Source organism: Ranitomeya imitator, chromosome 2 (assembly GCF_032444005.1).
Source record: "Ranitomeya imitator isolate aRanImi1 chromosome 2, aRanImi1.pri, whole genome shotgun sequence".
Lineage (NCBI taxonomy): Eukaryota > Metazoa > Chordata > Amphibia > Anura > Dendrobatidae > Ranitomeya > Ranitomeya imitator.
In genome coordinates this window covers 298,975,501-298,995,538 of record NC_091283.1, presented here as the reverse complement: position 1 = coordinate 298,995,538, position 20,038 = coordinate 298,975,501, and the positions used below count along the sequence as shown (strand labels likewise).

The window sequence follows — 20,038 nt, the reverse complement described above, 5'->3', positions numbered from 1 at the left end:
CGGCTCTGCGGGTGGAGGTCGGTGCAGGAGGCTCCATTATTCTCTATGTGGAGTGCGGCTCTGCGGGTGGAGGTCGGTGCTGGAGGCTCCATTATTCTCTATGTGGAGTGCGGCTCTGCGGGTGGAGGTCGGTGCTGGAGGCTCCATTATTCTCTATGTGGAGTGCGGCTCTGCGGGTGAAGGTCGGTGCTGGAGGCTCCATTATTCTCTATGTGGAGTGCGGCTCTGCGGGTGGAAGTCGGTGCTGGAGGCTCCATTATTCTCTATGTGGAGTGCTGCTCTGCGGGTGGAGGTCGGTGCGGGAGGCTCCATTATTCTCTATGAGGAGTGCGGCTCTGCAGGTGGAGGGTCCACACCAGAACTCTAGCAGGTAAAGACTCCAATATCCACAGGTGTCCCTTCTAATTTGGGGGAAACTGTCGCCTCTAATAATCCTCAGACAGTTCTGACAAACACGGAAAAGTGCCCCTTTATGGAGGTGACAGTAAGTCTGTTTAGTCACCAGGGCTCTGGAGTCAGTAAGCCACAGTTGCGACTCCGACTCCTGGATTTTATCAGGTTCCGACTCCGACTCCTTCATAAATGGCCAATTCGTAACAATAAATTTACTGTTGTCAAATATTAGCATCGTGCTTATTCAGTTTCTCACCATCACATAAGTAATCAGACCACTTAGAGCAAAAACTATATTTATTAGAATACAATTAGAATTTTGCAAATAACTTTTCTAAACTCTTGTATGTAAATATGCAATAAACACTTATGCAGTTAATAAGAAGAAATCTATAAATTTGTCCTCAGAAAAAGTATTGCCTCTGTGAGATCCTCCTTCATGGATGCCCTCAAATCTGATCTAATTATTTTGAGAGCAGAGAACAACCTCTCTACACTAAAGGCCCCGTCACACATAGCGAGATCGCTGCTGAGTCACAAGTTTTGTGACGCAACAGCGATCTCAGTAGCGATCTCGCTATGTGTGACACGTACCAGCGATCAGGCCCCTGCTGTGAGATCGCTGGTCGTGTCGGAATGGCCTGGGCCATTTTTTGATCGTTGAGGTCCCGCTGACATCGCTGAATCGGCGTGTGTGACGCCGATTCAGCGATGTCTTCGCTGGTAACCAGGGTAAACATCGGGTTACTAAGCGCAGGGCGGCGCTTAGTAACCCGATGTTTACCCTGGTTACCATCCTAAAAGTAAAAAAACAAACGCTACATACTTACCTATCGCTGTCTGTCCTCGGCGCTTTGCTTCTCTGGTCTGGCTGTGAGCGCCGGTCAGCCGGAAAGCAGAGCGGTGACGTCACCGCTCTGCTTTCCGGCCGCTGTGCTCACAGCCAGACCAGAGAAGCAGAGCGCCGGGGACAGACAGCGATAGGTAAGTATGTAGCGTTTGTTTTTTTTTACTTTAACGATGGTAACCAGGGTAAACATCGGGTTACTAAGCGCGGCCCTGCGCTTAGTTACCCGATGTTTACCCTGGTTACCGGGGACCTCGGGATCGTTGGTCGCTGGAGAGCGGTCTGTGTGACAGCTCTCCAGCGACCAAACAGCGACGCTGCAGCGATCCGGATCGTTGTCGGTATCGCTGCAGCGTCGCTATGTGTGACGGGGCCTTAACTTGGGTTGGTGGCAAAGCAATAACCACTCGGGCAACATCTCTGACAATGTCAGGATACAGAGGAATCGCTTGTTGCACTGTTATTTTTGATGAACGGTCAAATTTCTCAATTTCTTTTAGTGCACATGAAACATTCTGCTGAAATGTACTGGCTGTGTTCTTTGATGGGGATGACTCTTCTATACGGGAACGCTTTGCACGGTCCTTGTGATCCAAATATTTTTCGAAATTAAATTCTTCATCAGTTGATGAGGGTGAAGATGTGGCAGGTCAATTGCCAATCAGTGCAGCAGCATGTCCTTCTTGCATGCTGTCTCTTCTAGCCAGCTGTAGCGTATGCACAACACAGCGCATGTGATGAATGAAAGTACGTATTGACACAGTTTCAACAAGATCATCTAAACTATCATGTTGCTGTTCATCTGAAGCAACTTCAGTTTGCTCCTAAGTTACAATACTGTGTTCCTCTATTTCAAACATTTCTGTGTCTGTGGACCCAGAATGTTCTTCTAGCTGCTGGTCACCATCATTACTCTCATTCATTAGCTTAAAGGGACACTGTCACCCCCTCCAGCCGTTATAAACTAAAAGAGCCACCTTGTGCAGCAGTTATGCTGCATTCTAACAAGGTGGCTCTTTTAGTTTTTGCTTCTGGGGCGATTGTCGCCGCCCCCTCAGCGCTGTTATCGTCCGAAATCCGGCGCCTGCGCTGTGCTCTTCTGCCTGGAGCAGGCGCATAGAGCATTGGCCGTCCTAGCTCTGATGCCGGGTTCCGGTCTGCACCTGTGCGGGCAGTGCGGCCACCCTGTTGCTGAATCTCCGCCCCGCACTGTGTTATGCATTATGCACAGTGCGGGGCTGGGATTCCTGGGCATGCGCACTGCGCTTGTCAGACGCCCCCCCAGGTCCCCCGCCTTCCACCGTCGGTCTGTGCAGCTGATCCATCCTCCTTCCAATCGCCGGCAAGGATACTTGTATATTCCTGCAAGGATGGATCAGCTGCACAGACCAACGCTGGAAGGCGGGGGACCTGGGGGGCGTCTGACAAGCACAGTGCGCATGCCCAGGAATCCCAGCCCCGCACTGTGCATAATGCATAACACAGTGCAGGGCGGGGATTCAGTAACAGGGTGGCCGCACTGCCCGCACAGGCGCTGACCGGAACCCGGCATCAGAGCTAGGATGGCCAATGCTCTATGCGCCTGCTCCAGGCAGAAGAGCAGAGCGCAGGTGCCGGATTTCGGACGATAACAGCGCTGAGGGGGCGGCGACAATCGCCCCAGAAGAGATGAGTGACTGCAGTTGGGCGCTTCAAAGTGGAGGCTTCAGACCTGCCTCCAGGTACAAATATAGGTATTTGTAGAAAATTATAAAACGCTTTATTGAGGGAGTAACAGAAGCAAAAACTAAAAGAGCCACCTTGTTAGAATGCAGCTTTACTGCTGCACAAGGTGGCTCTTTTAGTTCATAACGGCTGGAGGGGGTGACAGTGTCCCTTTAATAGTACTTATCATATTTGAAGCATTGTCAGTTACAACAGAAAGAACTTGCTCTTTTTTAAGTTCATAGTCTTTAATGTTACAGGGTAAATACACTAGATTCCTTGATAGGGCGTTGATCCAGGGAACTAGTCTGGTTGCTGTATGTGGAGTCGGGAAGGAATTTTTTTCCCCAATGTGGAGCTTACTCTTTGCCACATTTTTTTTTTTTTTTGCCTTCCTCTGGATCAACATGTTAGGTTAGGCTATGGGTTGAACTAGATGGACTTAAGGTACCTTCACACTCAGCGACGCTGCAGCGATACCGACAACGATGTCGATCGCTGCAGCGTCGCTGTTTGGTCGCTGGAGAGCTGTCACACAGACAGCTCTCCAGCGACCAACGATCCCGACGTCACCGGGTAACCAGGGTAAACATCGGGTTACTAAGCGCAGGGCCGCGCTTAGTAACCCGATGTTTACCCTGGTTACCAGCGTAAAAGTAAAAAAAACAAACATTTCATACTTACCTACCGCTGTCTGTCCCCGGCGCTCTGCTTCTCTACACTCCTCCTGTACTGGCTGTGAGCACAGCGGCCGGAAAGCAGAGCGGTGACGTCACCGCTGTGCTTTCCGGCTGACCGACGCTCACAGCCAGTACAGGAGGAGTGCAGAGAAGCAGAGCGCCGGGGACAGACAGCGGTAGGTAAGTATGTAGTGTTTTTTTTTTTTTTACGTTTACGCTGGTAACCAGGGTAAACATCGGGTTACTAAGCGCGGCCCTGCGCTTAGTAACCCGATGTTTACCCTGGTTACCAGTAAAGACATCGGTGTCACACACGCCGATCCAGCGATGTCTGCAGGGAGTCCAGCGACAAAATAAAGTTCTGGACTTTCCTCAGCGACCAACGATCTCCCAGCAGGGGCCTGATCGTTGGTCGCTGTCACACAGAACGATTTCCTTAACGATATCGTTGCTACGTCACAAAAAGCAACGATATCGTTAACGATATCGTTATGTGTGAAGGTACCTTTTATAGTCTTCCTTCAACCTTAATAACTATGTAACTAGAACCTTTTCCACCAAGACCTGGAGAAACTCACTGGTGTGATGAGCTTTGGTGTCTTTTACTGCCAATGTCTTGGTAACTATTTCATTTTTGTCACAAACAAATCAGACATTGATGGCAAAATAGCTCACTCTGTGACATGTCAGCCATCCATTTTAAGAAACAGAAAGCGTCCCTTGAGAGTTTTTTTAAGTTTTTCCTTTTGTCTAAAAGCTTCTTTGATTACTAATTTTCTAATACTCACTCTCACTCTCTCTCTCTCTCTCTCTCTCTCTATTTCCCCATTCAGACACATAAAAGCTGGTCGTGAAAATAATGAGCTAGGCACTATCCTTTACAACAAGCTCTATGATCTGTTTTTTAAATGTATCTGCTATCATTGTCACAGTAACTTTATCACTGACAAAATATCTTGCAACTGATGGCTGCAAAGTTCTCTGCTCCTTTGTTTGGCTGGAAGAGCTGGGCACTGGTTCATTGGTTTGGATGCAGTCTTTCTCATCCACTGCTTTCAGTACTTCTGGATGAAAGCGCTGTAAATGTCTCTTTAGATTAGAAGCTCTGGTAGGAGCATTTTTATCTTTGCCTGAATATGCACTGATCTTGGCTTCACAGCATTTGTTTTCGTCTGGATCATTTGTCATACACTGACAGACATAATGTTTTATATCTTGAGTGATAGTGAAATGTTCAAATACAGCTGATTTAATGTGACGCTTCTTTGACACTCAGGTTTTTAATTCTGCATTCACAATCCAAATGACAATTGTTTTTCCTAAAAACAATTGTACAAAATTATTGCCAGGTCATACAACTGATATAGTGGTCAGTAATACTTTTATTCCTCATGTACTCACAGTTAACAGATGCAAAGTTTGTTGAAAGGATAATACTTCTTACAGTCTTCCTCTTCTGAGTAGCAGCTGTGAGATGCTTGGAAGACGCACACCAAATATCTAGTCTAGGGGAGGAGCTTTACTACTAAGAATTTGCAACACATTTTGCTATTTGCCACGACAGCACCCACGAGAGAGGGGATCCGCCCCTAGGAACAGGAAACCTACAGAGATAAAAGGGGTGGCCCCCCTCGCTCCTCAGTTGGTTTCCTGTTCCTAGATGGGAACCCTCAGAGAGAATCTCTGCATGTTAAGGAAGAGGAAAGCTTGTCTGGACTGCCGCCTGTACGTCTCTGCTGAGCGGCAGGGGCTCCAGAGCGAGTATCAGAGACGGAATGTTCCTGTCGGCTCCCCCCTCTTCTGATCGCATCAGGATGGATGGTCAGAGGCAACAGTCTCCCTGCTGGGAGAAGGTTGTAGCGCTCCACCGCATATGGCAGAACGGCAATGGCCGGTGAGTACCTGTTGTGTGATCATGGGCGGTGCAGATAGCGATGGCTGCGGCAAACGCCTTCCTCCTCCATGGTGGTGGATTCGGCCGCATGGAGAAGACGTACGCACAGGTGCGGTATGGTCGGCGTCCCGGAAGTAGTTCCTTGAACTTCCGGGGGCGCGGGGTCAGCCTGGCGTTTCTGGAATGGATGCCATTGAATGCAGCTGCGGTGGACGCAATGTCTGAGGCCCCTAATGGAATAGGTAAAAAAAAAAAAAAAGGGGCAGGAAGGGGTGTGTGTCCTCCGGCGCTATAAATTGCAGCTCAGCTGTGCAGAGGGTGCGTCAGCATGTCGTCCAATGAGGAGGTCTGTGAGCGCCCTGTGGAGGAATTAGTTGCACCCAGTGACAATGCTAGAAAGAGAGGCAGTGGACTATCCAAAGTGAGCGACTCCACTGATAAGTCAGGGAGGAGGTCGTCCCATGGCACACCCCAGGCTGAGCAAAGGAGCCGAGACCCGGTATACAAGTATACTTCAGGGTGAGTGTTATTTAGCTTCATGGAAGCTTATGTGGGTCTCCCCTCCTTATGTTTTAATAGGCGAAGAGGACTAGGAAGACCAAGCACAAGCAATGTGCAATATGTACTGAGCCCTTACCTGACTCGTATAGTAAAAAACTGTGTCAGGCTTGTATAGAGAACACCCTGCGGCAGGAAGTCTGTTAAAATGAATGAAATACGCCTTATGATTCGGGAGGAGCTTCAGAGTTTAAAAGGAAGCAGTCCATCCATAAATATTGAAAGGAGAGTTAGCAGAGCATCCTCGCCTAAAGCTGACACGTCGGCAGAAAGCGGGGAGGTCGAGTCAGACGTGTCTCAGTTATCAAGTTCATCAGATGAGGAGGACTATGTCTGCTTTCCTACGGATGGCATAAAAAACCTGGTTAAGTCAGTAAGGAGTACTATGGGGGTTTCAGAATCAATAGAACCCCAGACCCAGCAGGAGGTGATGTTCGCGGGTCTTTCTCAACGGAAGGGCCATGTGTTTCCAGTAAACCAGGCTATAAAGGACCTTGTCAAGAAAGAATGGAGTAAAGGTCAGAAGGGGTTTGTGCCAGTGTCCTGTAAAAGACGCTACCCCTTAGATGACGAGGACTTGGCCACCTGGGCTAAAGTACCGAAAGTTGATGCAGCTGTAGCATCTACCGCTCGCCGCTCCTCTTTGCCAGTAGAGGATGCGGGTTCTTTGTCCGACCCAATGGACAGAAAATCTGATGCACTTCTCAAAAAATCATGGGAAACATGTGTTACTGCATTTAAACCAGCAATTTCAGCTACATGTACTAGTAGATCCATGTTGGTCTGGCTGGAACAACTAGATCAAAACATCAGAAGTGGCGTTTCCAGAGAGAAGTTGCGAGCCTCTATTCCATTGATTAAGGGGGCTGCGGCATTTATATCCGATGCCTCAATAGACTCTCTCCGCCTAGCGGCTAGATCAGCTAACCTCTCTAATACGGCTCGTCGGGCATTATGGCTAAAGAACTGGAAGGGAGATGCCCAATCCAGGTCTAAGTTGTGTGCCATACCCTGTCAGGGTGAGTACCTTTTTGGAGCTGTCCTGGATGACATACTCACTAAGGAGGGCGAAAGGAAAAAGGGGTTTCCTAATCCCTTTATTCCTTCCCTACAGAAGGGCGTTCAGGAAGCCACCATTTGGAAGGAAAGGAGGCTTTAAAGACCGCTGGAGTAACAGGGAGTTCAGGCAGAAGGGCAATCTGTTCAATAAGCGTCCCTTCAGACCAGCGGATAAGTTCCGTGAACCCTATTCCACCGGTGGGCGGTAGACTACTACAATTTGTTGAACAGTGGAAAGAGATAATGGCCAATACATGGGCCTTAAATTTAATTTCGTCAGGTCTCACCTTAGACCTCATCCGGACGCCTCCGGATTCTTTTCTTCTTACCTACCTAAAATCCAGGCTGCAGCAAGAAGCACTGGAAACTGAAATCAAATCTCTTTTGTCCAAACGAGTACTAATAAAAGTTCCATCATCTGAAATAGGAAGGTTCTTTTATTCTCCCTTATTTCTAATTACTAAGCCTGATGGGTCCTTTAGGACTATATTTAATTTGAGGAAGTTGAACTCCTTCATAAGACCTAAAGCCTTAAAAATGGAGTCCATTGGGTCAACCATTAAAAATCTATTTCCCAACTGTTACATGGTGGTACTGGATCTTAAGGATGCTTACTACCATCTGCCTATACACCGGTTACACCAGCAGTTTCTTAGGGTAGCAGTTGTATTAGATGGTCAGGTTTGTCATCTGCAATACAGGGCAGGCCAAAGGGCATTATCTATGGCTCTGAGGGTGTTCACTAAATTATTGTTGGAAGTAATGTCATGTTTGCGGTTAAAGGACACACTAGTCATCCCGTATCTAGATGATCTACTAATAGTGGGAAAAGACTCCCTACAGTGTGAGCAAAGATTAGAGGAGGTAGCTTTTTCCTTACAATCTCTTGGCTGGATTATTAATTGGGAGAAATCCAGACTCCGGCCTATTACATGTCAGAAGTTCCTTGGTCTCCTTTTAGATTTGGTTGGCCTCCAGATAGTAAAAAAACCCTCCATAATTGATAAAGTGAACTTAGCAATCAATAGGCGTAGTATGACTTTGAGAAGTGCCATGTCATTGCTAGGGTCTTTAACTTCTTGTATTCCTGCAGTTGAGTGGGCACAGTTTCATACCAGGCAGCTGCAGAAATTTATATTACAAGAGAGTATTAAAAATCAGGGACGTTTAGATCAGATAGTTTTTCTACCGTCAGAAGTGGTACACTCCCTTACATGGTGGTTGGATTGGGAAAATCTGTCAAAAGGAGTCCTATGGGTAATCACTCCTTCAAATATAGTTACCACGGATGCTAGTCCTGAAGGTTGGGGAACACATTTTCGGGATCAGATGGTTCAGGGTCTCTGGTCCAGATCAGAGTATAGTAATTCTTCTAATGTTAAAGAGTTTAGAGCTATATATTATTCCCTGCTCCACTTTCTTCCTCAGCTGCGAGGCTCTCACACAAGGGTCCTCTCCGACAACACCTCTGCGGTGGCCTATCTAAACCGTCAAGGAGGTACACGGTCAGACGCTCTCATGGAGGTGGCATCAGACATCATAATGTTAGCCGAAAGTCATCTGTTGTCCTTGTCAGCGGTACACATAAGAGGCATAGACAACTTTCAGGCCGATTTCCTCAGTCGTCACACTCTTCATCAAGGAGAATGGATGCTCAACAGGAGGATTTTCAAAATGATAACAGCCCGATGGGGCATGCCTCAAATAGACTTGTTCTCAACAAGGTCCAATCGTCAGGTCAGAAGGTTTGCCTCCCTATGCAGGCTAGACAATCCAGACATATTCGATGCCCTTCAGGTACCATGGACATTCGACCTGGCATACGCATTTCCCCCATGGAATCTATTGCCCATGGTGATAAGGGAGGAAGGGGCAAGAGTTCTGTTAATAGCCCCCTTTTGGCCCAAGAGGCCATAGTTTTCATGGCTCAGAGCCATGTCAATTACAGACCCTTGGATTCTGCCTCAGAGCAAGAACCTGCTGTCTCGGGGTCCGTTTTTCCATCCTCAGGTGAAGGGCATGAACTTAACTGCCTGGAATTTGAGAGGCAATTACTAAGTAGGAGGGGGTTTTCTAGTGGGTTGGTAGATACCCTCATGAAGAGTAGAAAGCCTTCTACCTCCAAAATTTATGTTGGGGTCTGGAAAAAATTTCTTCAGTTTCACACTACACAAATTTCTTCAGAGGTACCTATATTTTCAATACTAGAGTTTTTGCAAAAAGGACTAGAATTGGGACTTTCGGTTAATACTTTGAAAGTTCAGGTCTCAGCGTTAGGGGCCCTCTTCAGTTATGATGTCGCAGGTGATAGATGGATATCCCGTTTTATATCTGCATGTGAACGGTCGAGACCAATAAATATACCACAGGTGCCCCAGTGGGATCTCTTTGGTCCTGGATGCATTGACACAAAGCCCGTTTGAGCCTATTCATGCAGCCTCATTAAAGAACATCTCGTTGAAAGCGATATTATTAGTAGCATTGGTATCAGCTAGAAGAGTGAGTGATCTGCAGGCGTTGTCAATAGATCCTCCATACTTATCTATAACACCTGATAGAATAGTTTTGAAAACAGACCCATGTTACCTACCTAAGGTGGCCACTAGTTTTCATAGATCCCAGGAGATCCTATTACCTACTTTTTATAAAGACCACTCGACTCCAGAGGAAGTAAGACTTCATACCCTAGATGTAAAAAGGACTATTCTGGCCTATTTAGAGAGAACTAGGGACTGGAGGAAGAGTAGGGCCCTGTTTGTGTCTTTTCAGGGTAAAACCAAGGGATCCAGAGTCACGAAGGGCACATTATCTCGTTGGATCAGAGAAGCCATAATTTTGGCTTATAAGGCCAAAGGAAGAGATCCTCCAATGCATGTGGGGGTGCATTCTACAAGGGCCTTGTCGACTTCCTGGGCAAAAAGGGCGAACGTGCCAATAGAGCTTATATGTAAGGCCGCAACTTGGGCTTCGCCTGGCACCTTTTTATAGGCACTATAGATTAGACCTATCTGCTGCTTCTGATCTAACCTTTGGGGTTTCGGTTCTTGACTCGGTTAACCCACCCAATCTATAGTCTCTGTAAATCTCTCGTGGGTGCTGTCGTGGAGAATAGAAAATACCGGATTACTCACCGGTAATGCTCTTTTATAGAGCCCACGACAGCACCCATTCACATCCCTACCTTTTCTTTATATAGTTGCACGTGGTGTTTTGGTGAGGTGTAAATATTAGAAAGATATAGTATAAAGGTACCATCACACTAAGCGACGCTGCAGCGATACCGACAACGATGTCGATCGCTGCAGCGTCGCTGTGTGGTCGCTTGTGAGCTGTCACACAGACAGCTCTCCAGCGACCAACGATCCCGAGGTCCCCGGTAACCAGGGTAAACATCGGGTTACTAAGCGCAGGGCCGCGCTTAGTAACCCGATGTTTACCCTGGTTACCAGCGTAAACGTTAAAAAAACAAACACTACATACTTACATTCAGCTGTCTGTCCTCCGGCGCTCTGCTTTCCTCTGAACTGTCAGCGCCGGTCAGCCGGAAAGCAGAGTGGTGACGTCACCGCTGTGCTTTCCGGCTGGCTGGCGCTGACACAGGATGCAGGAGGAGAGCAGAGAAGCACAGCGCCGGGGACAGACAGCTGAAGGTAAGTATGTAGTGTTTTTTTTTTTTTTACCGTTTACGCTGGTAACCAGGGTAAACATCGGGTTACTAAGCGCGGCCCTGCGCTTAGTAACCCGACGTTTACCCTGGTTACCAGTGAAGACATCGCTGGATCGGTGTCACACACGCCGATCCAGCGATGTCAGCGGGAAGTCCAGCGACGAAATAAAGTTCTGGACTTTCCCCAGCGACCAACGATCTCCCAGCAGGGGCCTGATCGTTGGTCGCGGTCACACATAACGATTTCCTTGACGATATCGTTACTACGTCACAAAAAGCAACGATATCGTTAATGATATCGTTATGTGTGACGGTACCTTAAGGTTGTAAATATGTATATATGCCTAAGCCTATTAACTAAAACCTGGTGGCGGTTCCTCCTATTCTCTGTAAAACAACTGAGGAGCGAGGGGGGGCTGCCCTTTTATCTCTCTGTAGGTTTCCTGTTTCTAGGGGCGGATCCCCTCTCTCGTGGGTGCTGTCGTGGGCTCCATAAAAGAGCATTATAGGTGAGTAATTCGGTATTTCACTTTCATACATTGTAAGTTTCCGCTGATAGATACAAACGACCCAACTATGAAAGACGGGAACCAAGGAAAAACGAATTACACTCATAGTACAGTGCACCTTTATTGTCCTCCCCACACAATATATTTCCACAGTACCTCCATCCCCAATTTTTTTTTAGGTGTTTTTCATGTAATATATGGACTCCTACAAGAAAATGCTAAAAAAAAAAGTACATCATATCTAGAAAAAAAACCTGTACATGGAGACATTGGCCTCATATTTCTCCTGTCTTGATGGTCTTACAATAAAGCTTTTATAAAAGCCTCAGACTTGTGTGTGAATCAGACCTGAGATCTTCATTCTTCAGCATGGGGTGGTTGTTGCGGGGGTATCCTCTGAATTGGAGCAGGAGATTCGAAAGGCAGTCTCTTGCTCCTCCCTCTTTGCCTGACAATAAGCTTTTTGTCCCAGTTCAGTACCGATTGAGGATTCTCCGGGAGTTCCACGATTCTGCTCTTAGTGGTCACCCGGGGATCTCTGCCACCCGGAAAGCTATTGCTAGGCTGTTTTGGTGGCCCTCCATGAATTCTGATATTATTGAGTTTGTGTCTGCTTGTGATACCTGTGCCCGTGCTAAGAGCTCCCATAACCGGCCGGCCAATTGGTGCCAATTCCAGATAGACCTTGGACTCATTTGTCCATGGATTTTATCACTGATCTCCCTCTTTCCAATGGCAAAACTGTAATCTGGGTAGTGGTTGACAGATTCAGTAAGCAAGCGCATTTTGTACCTCTGGCAGGATTGCTGAGACACTATCTAGATTGTTTGTTGAGCACGTTGTACGGCTGCATGGCGTGCCTTTGAGTGTGGTTTCTGATAGAGGAGTACAATTTGTGTCCAAATTTTGGAGGGCATTTTATAAAAGATTGGGTATTTGTTTGACCTTCTCCTCTGCTTACCATCCTGAGACCAACGGGAACAGATTTTGAGGTGTCTTGCTACATCTCAGCAGGATGATTGGTGTTCTTCATTGCTCGTGGCTGAATTTGCATTTAATAATTGGATTAACCAGTCCACGGGCACCTCTCCATTCTTCTGTAACTACGGTTTTCATCCCCATTTTGGTGAATTTTATAGGCTGGATTCAGGATGTCCAGGGGCTGATGCGGCAGTGCAATGGTTGGGGGAGGTGTGGAGGGAGGTCCAGTAGAACATTGGGAAGGCTTAGGGCAAACAAACTTTTTGCTGATAAGCGACGGTCTGTAGGACCTATATTCCTGGTAGGAGATAGTGTGGTTGTCTGCCAAGAACATTCGTCTAAAGATTCCTTCTGCTAAGCTTGGTCCCAGGTTTATTGGTCCTTAGAAGATCATTGAGGTGGTCAATCCAGTTGCCTTTCGTTTACGCCTTCCTCAGTCACTTCGGATCCCCAATGTGTTCCATAAATCCCTTCTTAAGTCCTTTGTACCATCTTCCGCTGGGCCTCCATCCCCTCTGCCTCCTGTCTCTGTGGATGGTCAGACCGAGTTTGAAGTAGAACGGAGTTAGACAGAATGAATAGTCAGGACATAGCAAGGGATAAGTAAACCAGGACGTGCAAAATACGGTATAATAGCGACAAACAGAAACAGAGTCAAAGAGCCAAGCCAAGAGATCATAACCAGGGAGTCAAGCATATATACAGACAAAGAGACACTGGGAAAGGGCAGGCAGGGGGAGATAACAGACACAGGACAAGTCAGGGTTCACAGTAGGACAAACCAAGGGCTTCCAGAGTCAGGTTCACATGCCAAAGACAGAGCTATAGCTGACACCACCCTCAGGATACCTGGGAGCTAAATAGCAAACCCGAGCTCAGAGTGAGGCAGATCAAAGTTAACCCTTGACGTGATCCACCCAGAGAAAGAGCAGACAGGACTAAACTCCGGAACGGATCATGACTCCGAGGAAGAAACTGCTTGTTGTCTGTGGCCTAAAATATATAGGTTTTATTAGTAGATGAAAAGAAGAAAACTAAATACTGTAAAATAATAAATCTCATATGTTTCCCCTTATTACCTCCAGTAATTGTATCACACAGGATTTTTATGATGTTACATCGTATCATCTTCTCATTCAGGTCTCTACAATATTGGATCCTCTCAGTGAAAATCTTCTATATAAAATAATCTTCCTGATTTACCCATCAAGGATGGATATGGACAGAGACAAGATGGCGAAGAGTATATTGCACCTCACTCTAGAGATCCTCTTCCGGCTTACTGGAGAGGTGAGAGATTCTGATGATGTCACATTACATCATTCTTATCTGTGGGAATAACAGATGGACAGAACTGGAGAGGTGAGGACTCTGGAAATGTCTGTAGTGAGATTTATTAATGTGTCTCTCCATAACCAGGATCACACAGTAGTGAAGAAGACCTCTAGTGAGCGCTGTCAGGACCCTGTGTCTGAGGGATGGTTGAAGACCCCTGAGCCCAATCACGGGGCCTCCACCTCACCCCCTGATACATGAGGACATCAATGACCAGAAGATCCTAGAACTCACCTACAAGATGATTGAGCTGCTGACTGGAGAGGTGACACTGCTGGGAATGCTGGGACATTACACAGTAATGCTATGAAGGGATTGGGGGGATGACGGTATCATTGTATGTGTCAGGTTCCTATAAGATGTCAGGATGTCGCTGTCTTTTTTTCCCTGGAGGAGTGGGAGTATTTAGAAGGACACAAAGATCTCTACGAGGACGTCATGATGGAGGTTCCAGAGCCCCTCACATCACCAGGTAATAGACAGAACTAAATACACACGGCCTAAAATTATCTGTATGCAAAGAATGAATTCAGTCCCTGTATGTGTTTCCTCCAGATCTATCCAGTAAGAGGACAACACCAGAGGGATGTCCCCATCCTCTTCCACGGGAGTGTATACAAGAACATCCCAATGTTCCTCAGGATCATCAGGTAGATGGAGAGAAGATATAATGAGACCCCCCTATGATGTGCAGATGGCTGTGGCTTGTGCTCAGTCTTGTTTTATCCACCAGTATTGTTTTATACTTGTGTAATGAGAACGGTGGAGATGGCAGGATTAGAGCTGATCATAGATGTGACTTCCCCTTCTGTCTGTTTTATTTTTTCCAATGTATGTTTCAGGGTGAAGATCTGACCCATATTAATGTTACAGAGACATATGTGAGGGGTGATGAGCGGTGTAAAGAGAAGATTCCTACGTATGACTATCCAGGTGAGTAGTAACCACTAAATGCAGAGAAGTTACAGATTCTTCTCAGTCATTGGCTGTGGCTGCTTTATCGGTCGTGTAGACTAACCATATCACAAACGTGTCATCACGATTTTTGCCTCTAGCCCACAACATTCTCATCCACCCAAAACCGTTGAAATGAATTTGGGCATTGAATGTCCTTTTCTACAGAACTTACAACCTAACTTAGAAGATGCTGATCATTACCTACGCAGGTCTGTAAATTACAAAGCCAAATGACGGCGCATGTAGAATGTGCTGACAAGTTAGGCTGGTTTCACATTTGCATTCGGGAGGGCTGCGGATGGCAGCGCACTTCCTCCCTGAAGCCCCGCCTACGTCTGTATGCATCCTGCGTTGCCCTGCGTACCTGTTTTTAACATTCGGTACATGCGTTGGATGTGTCCGCACGCGGCAATTTGAGGTGTGTGGCGACCGCACGAAAACGCAAAATTATTTTCACTTCTAATGGTGAAGATGCCAGTGCCTTGTATCTTGCTAAGCTCCTGAATCCTCCCTCATTGTGACACACACACACACACACACACACACACACACACACACACACACACACACACACACACCTGTAATACACCAACCAGAGTATAAAGATAATATGTACAGGGATAAAGAAAAATACCAATCATACAAATATGCTCTCACAAACAGAGGAAAACACTGGGAGTGAATGAAGGGGAAAACTAAAGTAGGAGAATAAGATTTGCACACAAGCAAAAGCAAGCAACAGTCTTTAGCTAAATCCATCAAATGCCATCTCAAGCAGCAAAACTGCACCAACTCTAAAACATGGAGCATGAAGCTAACTCTGGCAATGCCTGCTTGCCAAAGGCCAGTATAAATAGGAGAGGGGAGTGGCTAGCACTGAACAGCTGAGAGCATCACCCAGGAAAGTTTCCAGGAGCTCTCAAGTGAATAGATTAACCCTGCACAGCTAAAAGAAACTTGCACCATTTAGTATGAAGGTGATGTGCTTTCAGTCAGTGCAGTAGTAGGAGAAATCAGATGGCGTGGTGTTCTGGCTCCTCTCTGTCGTGGTAAACCGTGACAGTAACCCCTCTCCTACGAGGAATCCCTGGAATTTCAGGGCTGGACCTATCAGGATGAAAAGACCGGATCAACCTGACCGCATGGACGTCAGATGCTGGTACCCACATCCTCTATTAAGGACCATAACTAGAGATGAGCGAACTTGTTCAGAAAACGTTTGCAAATCTCAAATTTGGCACCAACATTGCATGTTTGGATTCCAAAGCATTTTCCTCAAAACTGGCAAAATTCAGTCAAAGTTTGGTAAATGCTTTTGGTAGGCCGTGTTCACATTGCGTTAAACAGCAGCCCATTCAACACATACGTGAATGGGCTGCTGACGCAAGTGCCAACATTCTAGCACTATCTGCGCTAGCAGTGACGGACCCGCGCCTCAAGGTCCGTCACTCAATGATGGCACATCCCTAGCGCATGCCCATTGTGGGCGTGCGCTAGCGATGCGTCCGACATAGGAATTAATGGCGGCCTTAACGGACTACGTTACACCGCGTTTATGCCGCGGTGTAACGTAGTCCGTCTAACCTACTGCCAGAACGCAGTGTGAACCCAGCCTTAGCACTTTGGCTAGGACAGTGGTACTGAATGATAAGCGAGGTGGTGCAAGGGCAAAGAAGTGATGGACTGTCCTTTTTTTTTTTTTTTTTAAATTTTTATTCTTTATTACCTTAATGTGTGGAGATTCTGGCAGCCAATCGGGGCACAGAAACCATCTACAACGTCCAGACACAAGGGCTTATGAAAAGCTAATTGTGTAGTCCAGCCAGCTGTCTGCATTTCGGCATCTACCATAAATCCTTTGTGCCAATTGTGGGGTACAGTCACCAATCCACATTTTTGCATTTAAATCCTTTGTGCTAATTGTATGGTCCTGTCAGCAGTCCACATTTCAGCATATAAATCTTTTTTGCCCCTTGGGGTGTAGGTGATCCTGATGAGACTCAGATACCTTAGCCGCAAGCGGATTGTACTGTGCTGTTTGGGCAAGATGAGGAGGAGAGTGACTCTCAGGGGTGAGGAGTGGGAGAACAGAGAGGATGTCTGTGAGGTTGTAGATACCACTTACTTTGAACCCAGAGGCATCCAGCTGAGTAACTCATTAGAGGAGGTGGAGGAGGAGGAAGATGAGGAGTTTACTTTGTGGCTTCCCACACAGACAAGGAGTGATGCAACCACGACAAGCACTGCATCCTTATCCACAACTCTGGCTGTGGCTAGCAGCTGTTGCGGGTCAGCAGTTCACAGACAAGGCAACCTGGACCTTTTTTGAAATCACACAGGATGGCCCACCTCACGTTATCTGTAGAGGCAAAAATTGCACATGCGTTAGTCTGGGAATCTTACTGCACTAAAATGAGGCCTAACAGGCCTTGCCAACCAACGGCCACCCCATCAACCACATCTGCTGTTTCTTCCTCTGTGAATATGGTAAATGTTCTCTGCAGAACCTCCACTTGTTTACCCGCATCAGTCAGGGTAAGAGCCCATCAGCTGTTACGGAAGAGGATGTGACTGGTGTTTTTGACAAATCTCAGACTCCGAGCACACCTCATCTTTCTCAATCCATCATAACATCTCCGCCTGTACCTCATTTACAGTTCGGTAGTTTGTCGTGTTTACCCTACTCCATCCTCTCTCAGCACAGCAGCCAGCCCTTAACCCCGCAGTTGTGGTCACGTAAAAAAAAAAAAAAGAGGAGGATGCAGAAGGGATAACAGTATCTCTAAGTTCCCGACTGTCGTCGCATAGGCGAGTGTCATGGGAGGGTGGATTACAGCGATCGAGGGAGGGTTCATGGGACCAGACTAACTGTTAGTGAAGGTGAAGGAGCCGAGGAACAAATGGAGGAAGAAGAGGTGATGGGCATGCAACAGTCAAGAGATGAAGAGGATGATGATTCCCTTTCTGTTGTCCATGGTTCGTGGGTGGGGGATGGAGGTAGCAAGCTTGGGTGTTACCCTGCAATGATGCAAGATCAATGCAGCACAATAAAACAACACTATCTCCTAGTCTTGCCAGTGTGTGACTGGGGTGCAAAAGTCTTTGGAGATCCATGACTTGTTCATCTTGATGAAAATTAGGCAGTCTACACTTTTTAGTTCACTACCTCCATCTATGCTCATTGTTGATGGAAACTTGGAGTTTCAGATTCGAAGATTGTTGATTCTTGCATGGTTTGTCAGTCGCTTTAGTATCTGGTACACTGGAAGGGTTACGGTTAGAGATGAATGTTGGGTTCGGTTTGGCGAACTTCCCGATATTTGCCAAAAATTTCCTCGAAGATAACCGTATCCCATTGTATTCAATGGGAAGCAAAGCCATATGCATAGACCCCACCTGTGGGGCCCAAAAGCTGCCAAAACAGCTCAAATTAGGGACCAGCAGCAGTCAGGCATGGGCCATGAGTGAGACAGCGTCTGGCCAGCATTTACAGCTTTGAATTTAAGTTCAGATTAAGAGGTGGGTGAGGGACCAGTAGGCCTACTGTGATGGGTCTCCTAATACCTCATGCAGCAGCTCAAATTGTTTTACTGCTCAGCCACACTCAGATGGCACAAATATCAGCTTCATAGACTACTATTGTTAGAAACATTTAAGGGTAACACAGGTAGTTGACTGAAAGTAAAGTGCAGGCCTATTGGTCTGGGAGTCCTACTGCTACAGGCAACACACATGAAGGAGACCCAACTTGGAGTACAAACATTTCAAAAAATTATTGGCACACCCCACTATAGTGGCATCAATTTCCCCAGAGTAGAAATGGTTCTGACACCCCTTCCACTACAGGCAACCCACCAGATGGAGACCCAGTGTGGAGTCACCACATTTCCAAAAATTGTTAGTAACATCAGCAGCAGTAGCAACAGATGCCAAGACATAGGTGTTAGACTTTCAGTTTGCCCATTAGACTGGGGATGAAACGCTGAAGAAAACGACAAATGGATCCCCAAAGGAACGCAAAATGCTTTCCAAGATTTGGAAATAAATTGCACAAAAAAATAATTCTTCCACTGTCTGTAGCAACTGAAAGTCCGACAGGAGAGAAAATGCACATGCTTGGGGGTCACCCTAAAAGAGTGAGATTATTATTCCCACCCATTCCTCCTTGGTTACTGAGGAGTGGGGACATAACTTGAAGTAAAGCTTACAGGCCTCCCTTAAAACCACAAACTTGTGATGCCACCCCTCAGAACCAGTCAGGCAAAGCACGTTTCTACTCGTACCACCATGACCACACAGGTAATCACCTTCTACGGCACTATTCAGCTCCACTAAGTTTTTGTGGCTTTTCTTAGGTGCTGCACTCCCTTTACGGCTATTAACCATACAGTGCTCAGGTCTCCTGGCACCATAATGATATTTGTATCTCGGATATCATGATTAGACTACCCATTGCGATTCTATAAATATCTACGTCCTCAGCACATGCACTTTATTGCCACTTTGCACCTGCTGATGTTGCACCTTTGGAGTTAATAGCTATTTACCTGTGTATCACTATCAGGCATATGCCATGCTGACATCCTATGACCTATACCCTTAAACTGACACACATGTGTTTTTTTTGTAATCTATAGTCTGCTGCTCTTTGTTTGCATCTTTTGTAGGTCACTCATTTATAGTGATATCATTTATTTATTCATGTTATGAAAACCTGCTATCACACTAGTGTATGCATATAAATCTATTTAAATTCACCAATTTTTGTAACATTGCTCAGTGCAACTATTTTTACAGGTGTCATACTACTTTTGTTGTCAGTTCTGTATGGTTTATTTTTGGTCATCGTGTACAACGGGCAGATACACACATTGTGCTGTTAACACCATGTTATCATCCTTTGCTTCCCTTTTTTGTCTTCAATAAAAAACATTGTACTATATACATTCAATGGTTTCTATTCTTATGTATTGGACCTTATAGTTTGGCCTTTTCTCTCTGGTTTCACTCTGATTTTCTCCGAATAGTCTGCCGTTCACTCCATAGCAAGCACTGCAATATTTATGTTCTGTTTATTACCGGTTATACATCAATATATGTATTTTCTGCTTGCACAGTGTGTAATCATTTTAAAACTACAATGCATAGATCTGCCACCTCTAGGCTGGGTTTCTGGAGTTACCCTGTCAAAGCAGTAATAGGATCTATCATGGATTGGAAAAAAAACATTTGGGCCAGAGTTAATGCCATGACTCTGCTGTCGGGTATGCCAGGGTGAGGGGCTCCTTCCTTGTCCTTAATGCTAGTTGTGCAATAGCTATCCCTGTTCCCCGGATTACTTCTAAGGCCGGTGTCACACTTGAATGCAGTGCGAGAAACTTGCGTGAGTCTCTTGCCTCAATACCCGGCGCTACCGCCGACAATCGGGACCGGAGCGTTCAGCTGCATAGAAAT

The 20,038-nt window shown here is 46.4% G+C and overlaps 1 protein-coding gene across 1 annotated transcript in view; it reads left to right on the top strand.

Annotated features, from left to right (window-relative positions):
- Positions 1-289: 289 nt before the first annotated feature.
- Positions 290-20,038, top strand: part of LOC138663321 (oocyte zinc finger protein XlCOF8.4-like) — a 23,414-nt gene continuing 3,665 nt past the window's right edge. Inside the window, exons 1-6 of the mRNA XM_069749498.1 lie at positions 290-370; positions 13,433-13,582; positions 13,712-13,892; positions 13,976-14,099; positions 14,183-14,277; positions 14,470-14,560. Of these exons, the coding sequence (XP_069605599.1) occupies positions 13,869-13,892; positions 13,976-14,099; positions 14,183-14,277; positions 14,470-14,560 (334 nt within the window). The 5' untranslated portion in view covers positions 290-370; positions 13,433-13,582; positions 13,712-13,868. The remainder of the gene's footprint in view (positions 371-13,432; positions 13,583-13,711; positions 13,893-13,975; positions 14,100-14,182; positions 14,278-14,469; positions 14,561-20,038) is intronic.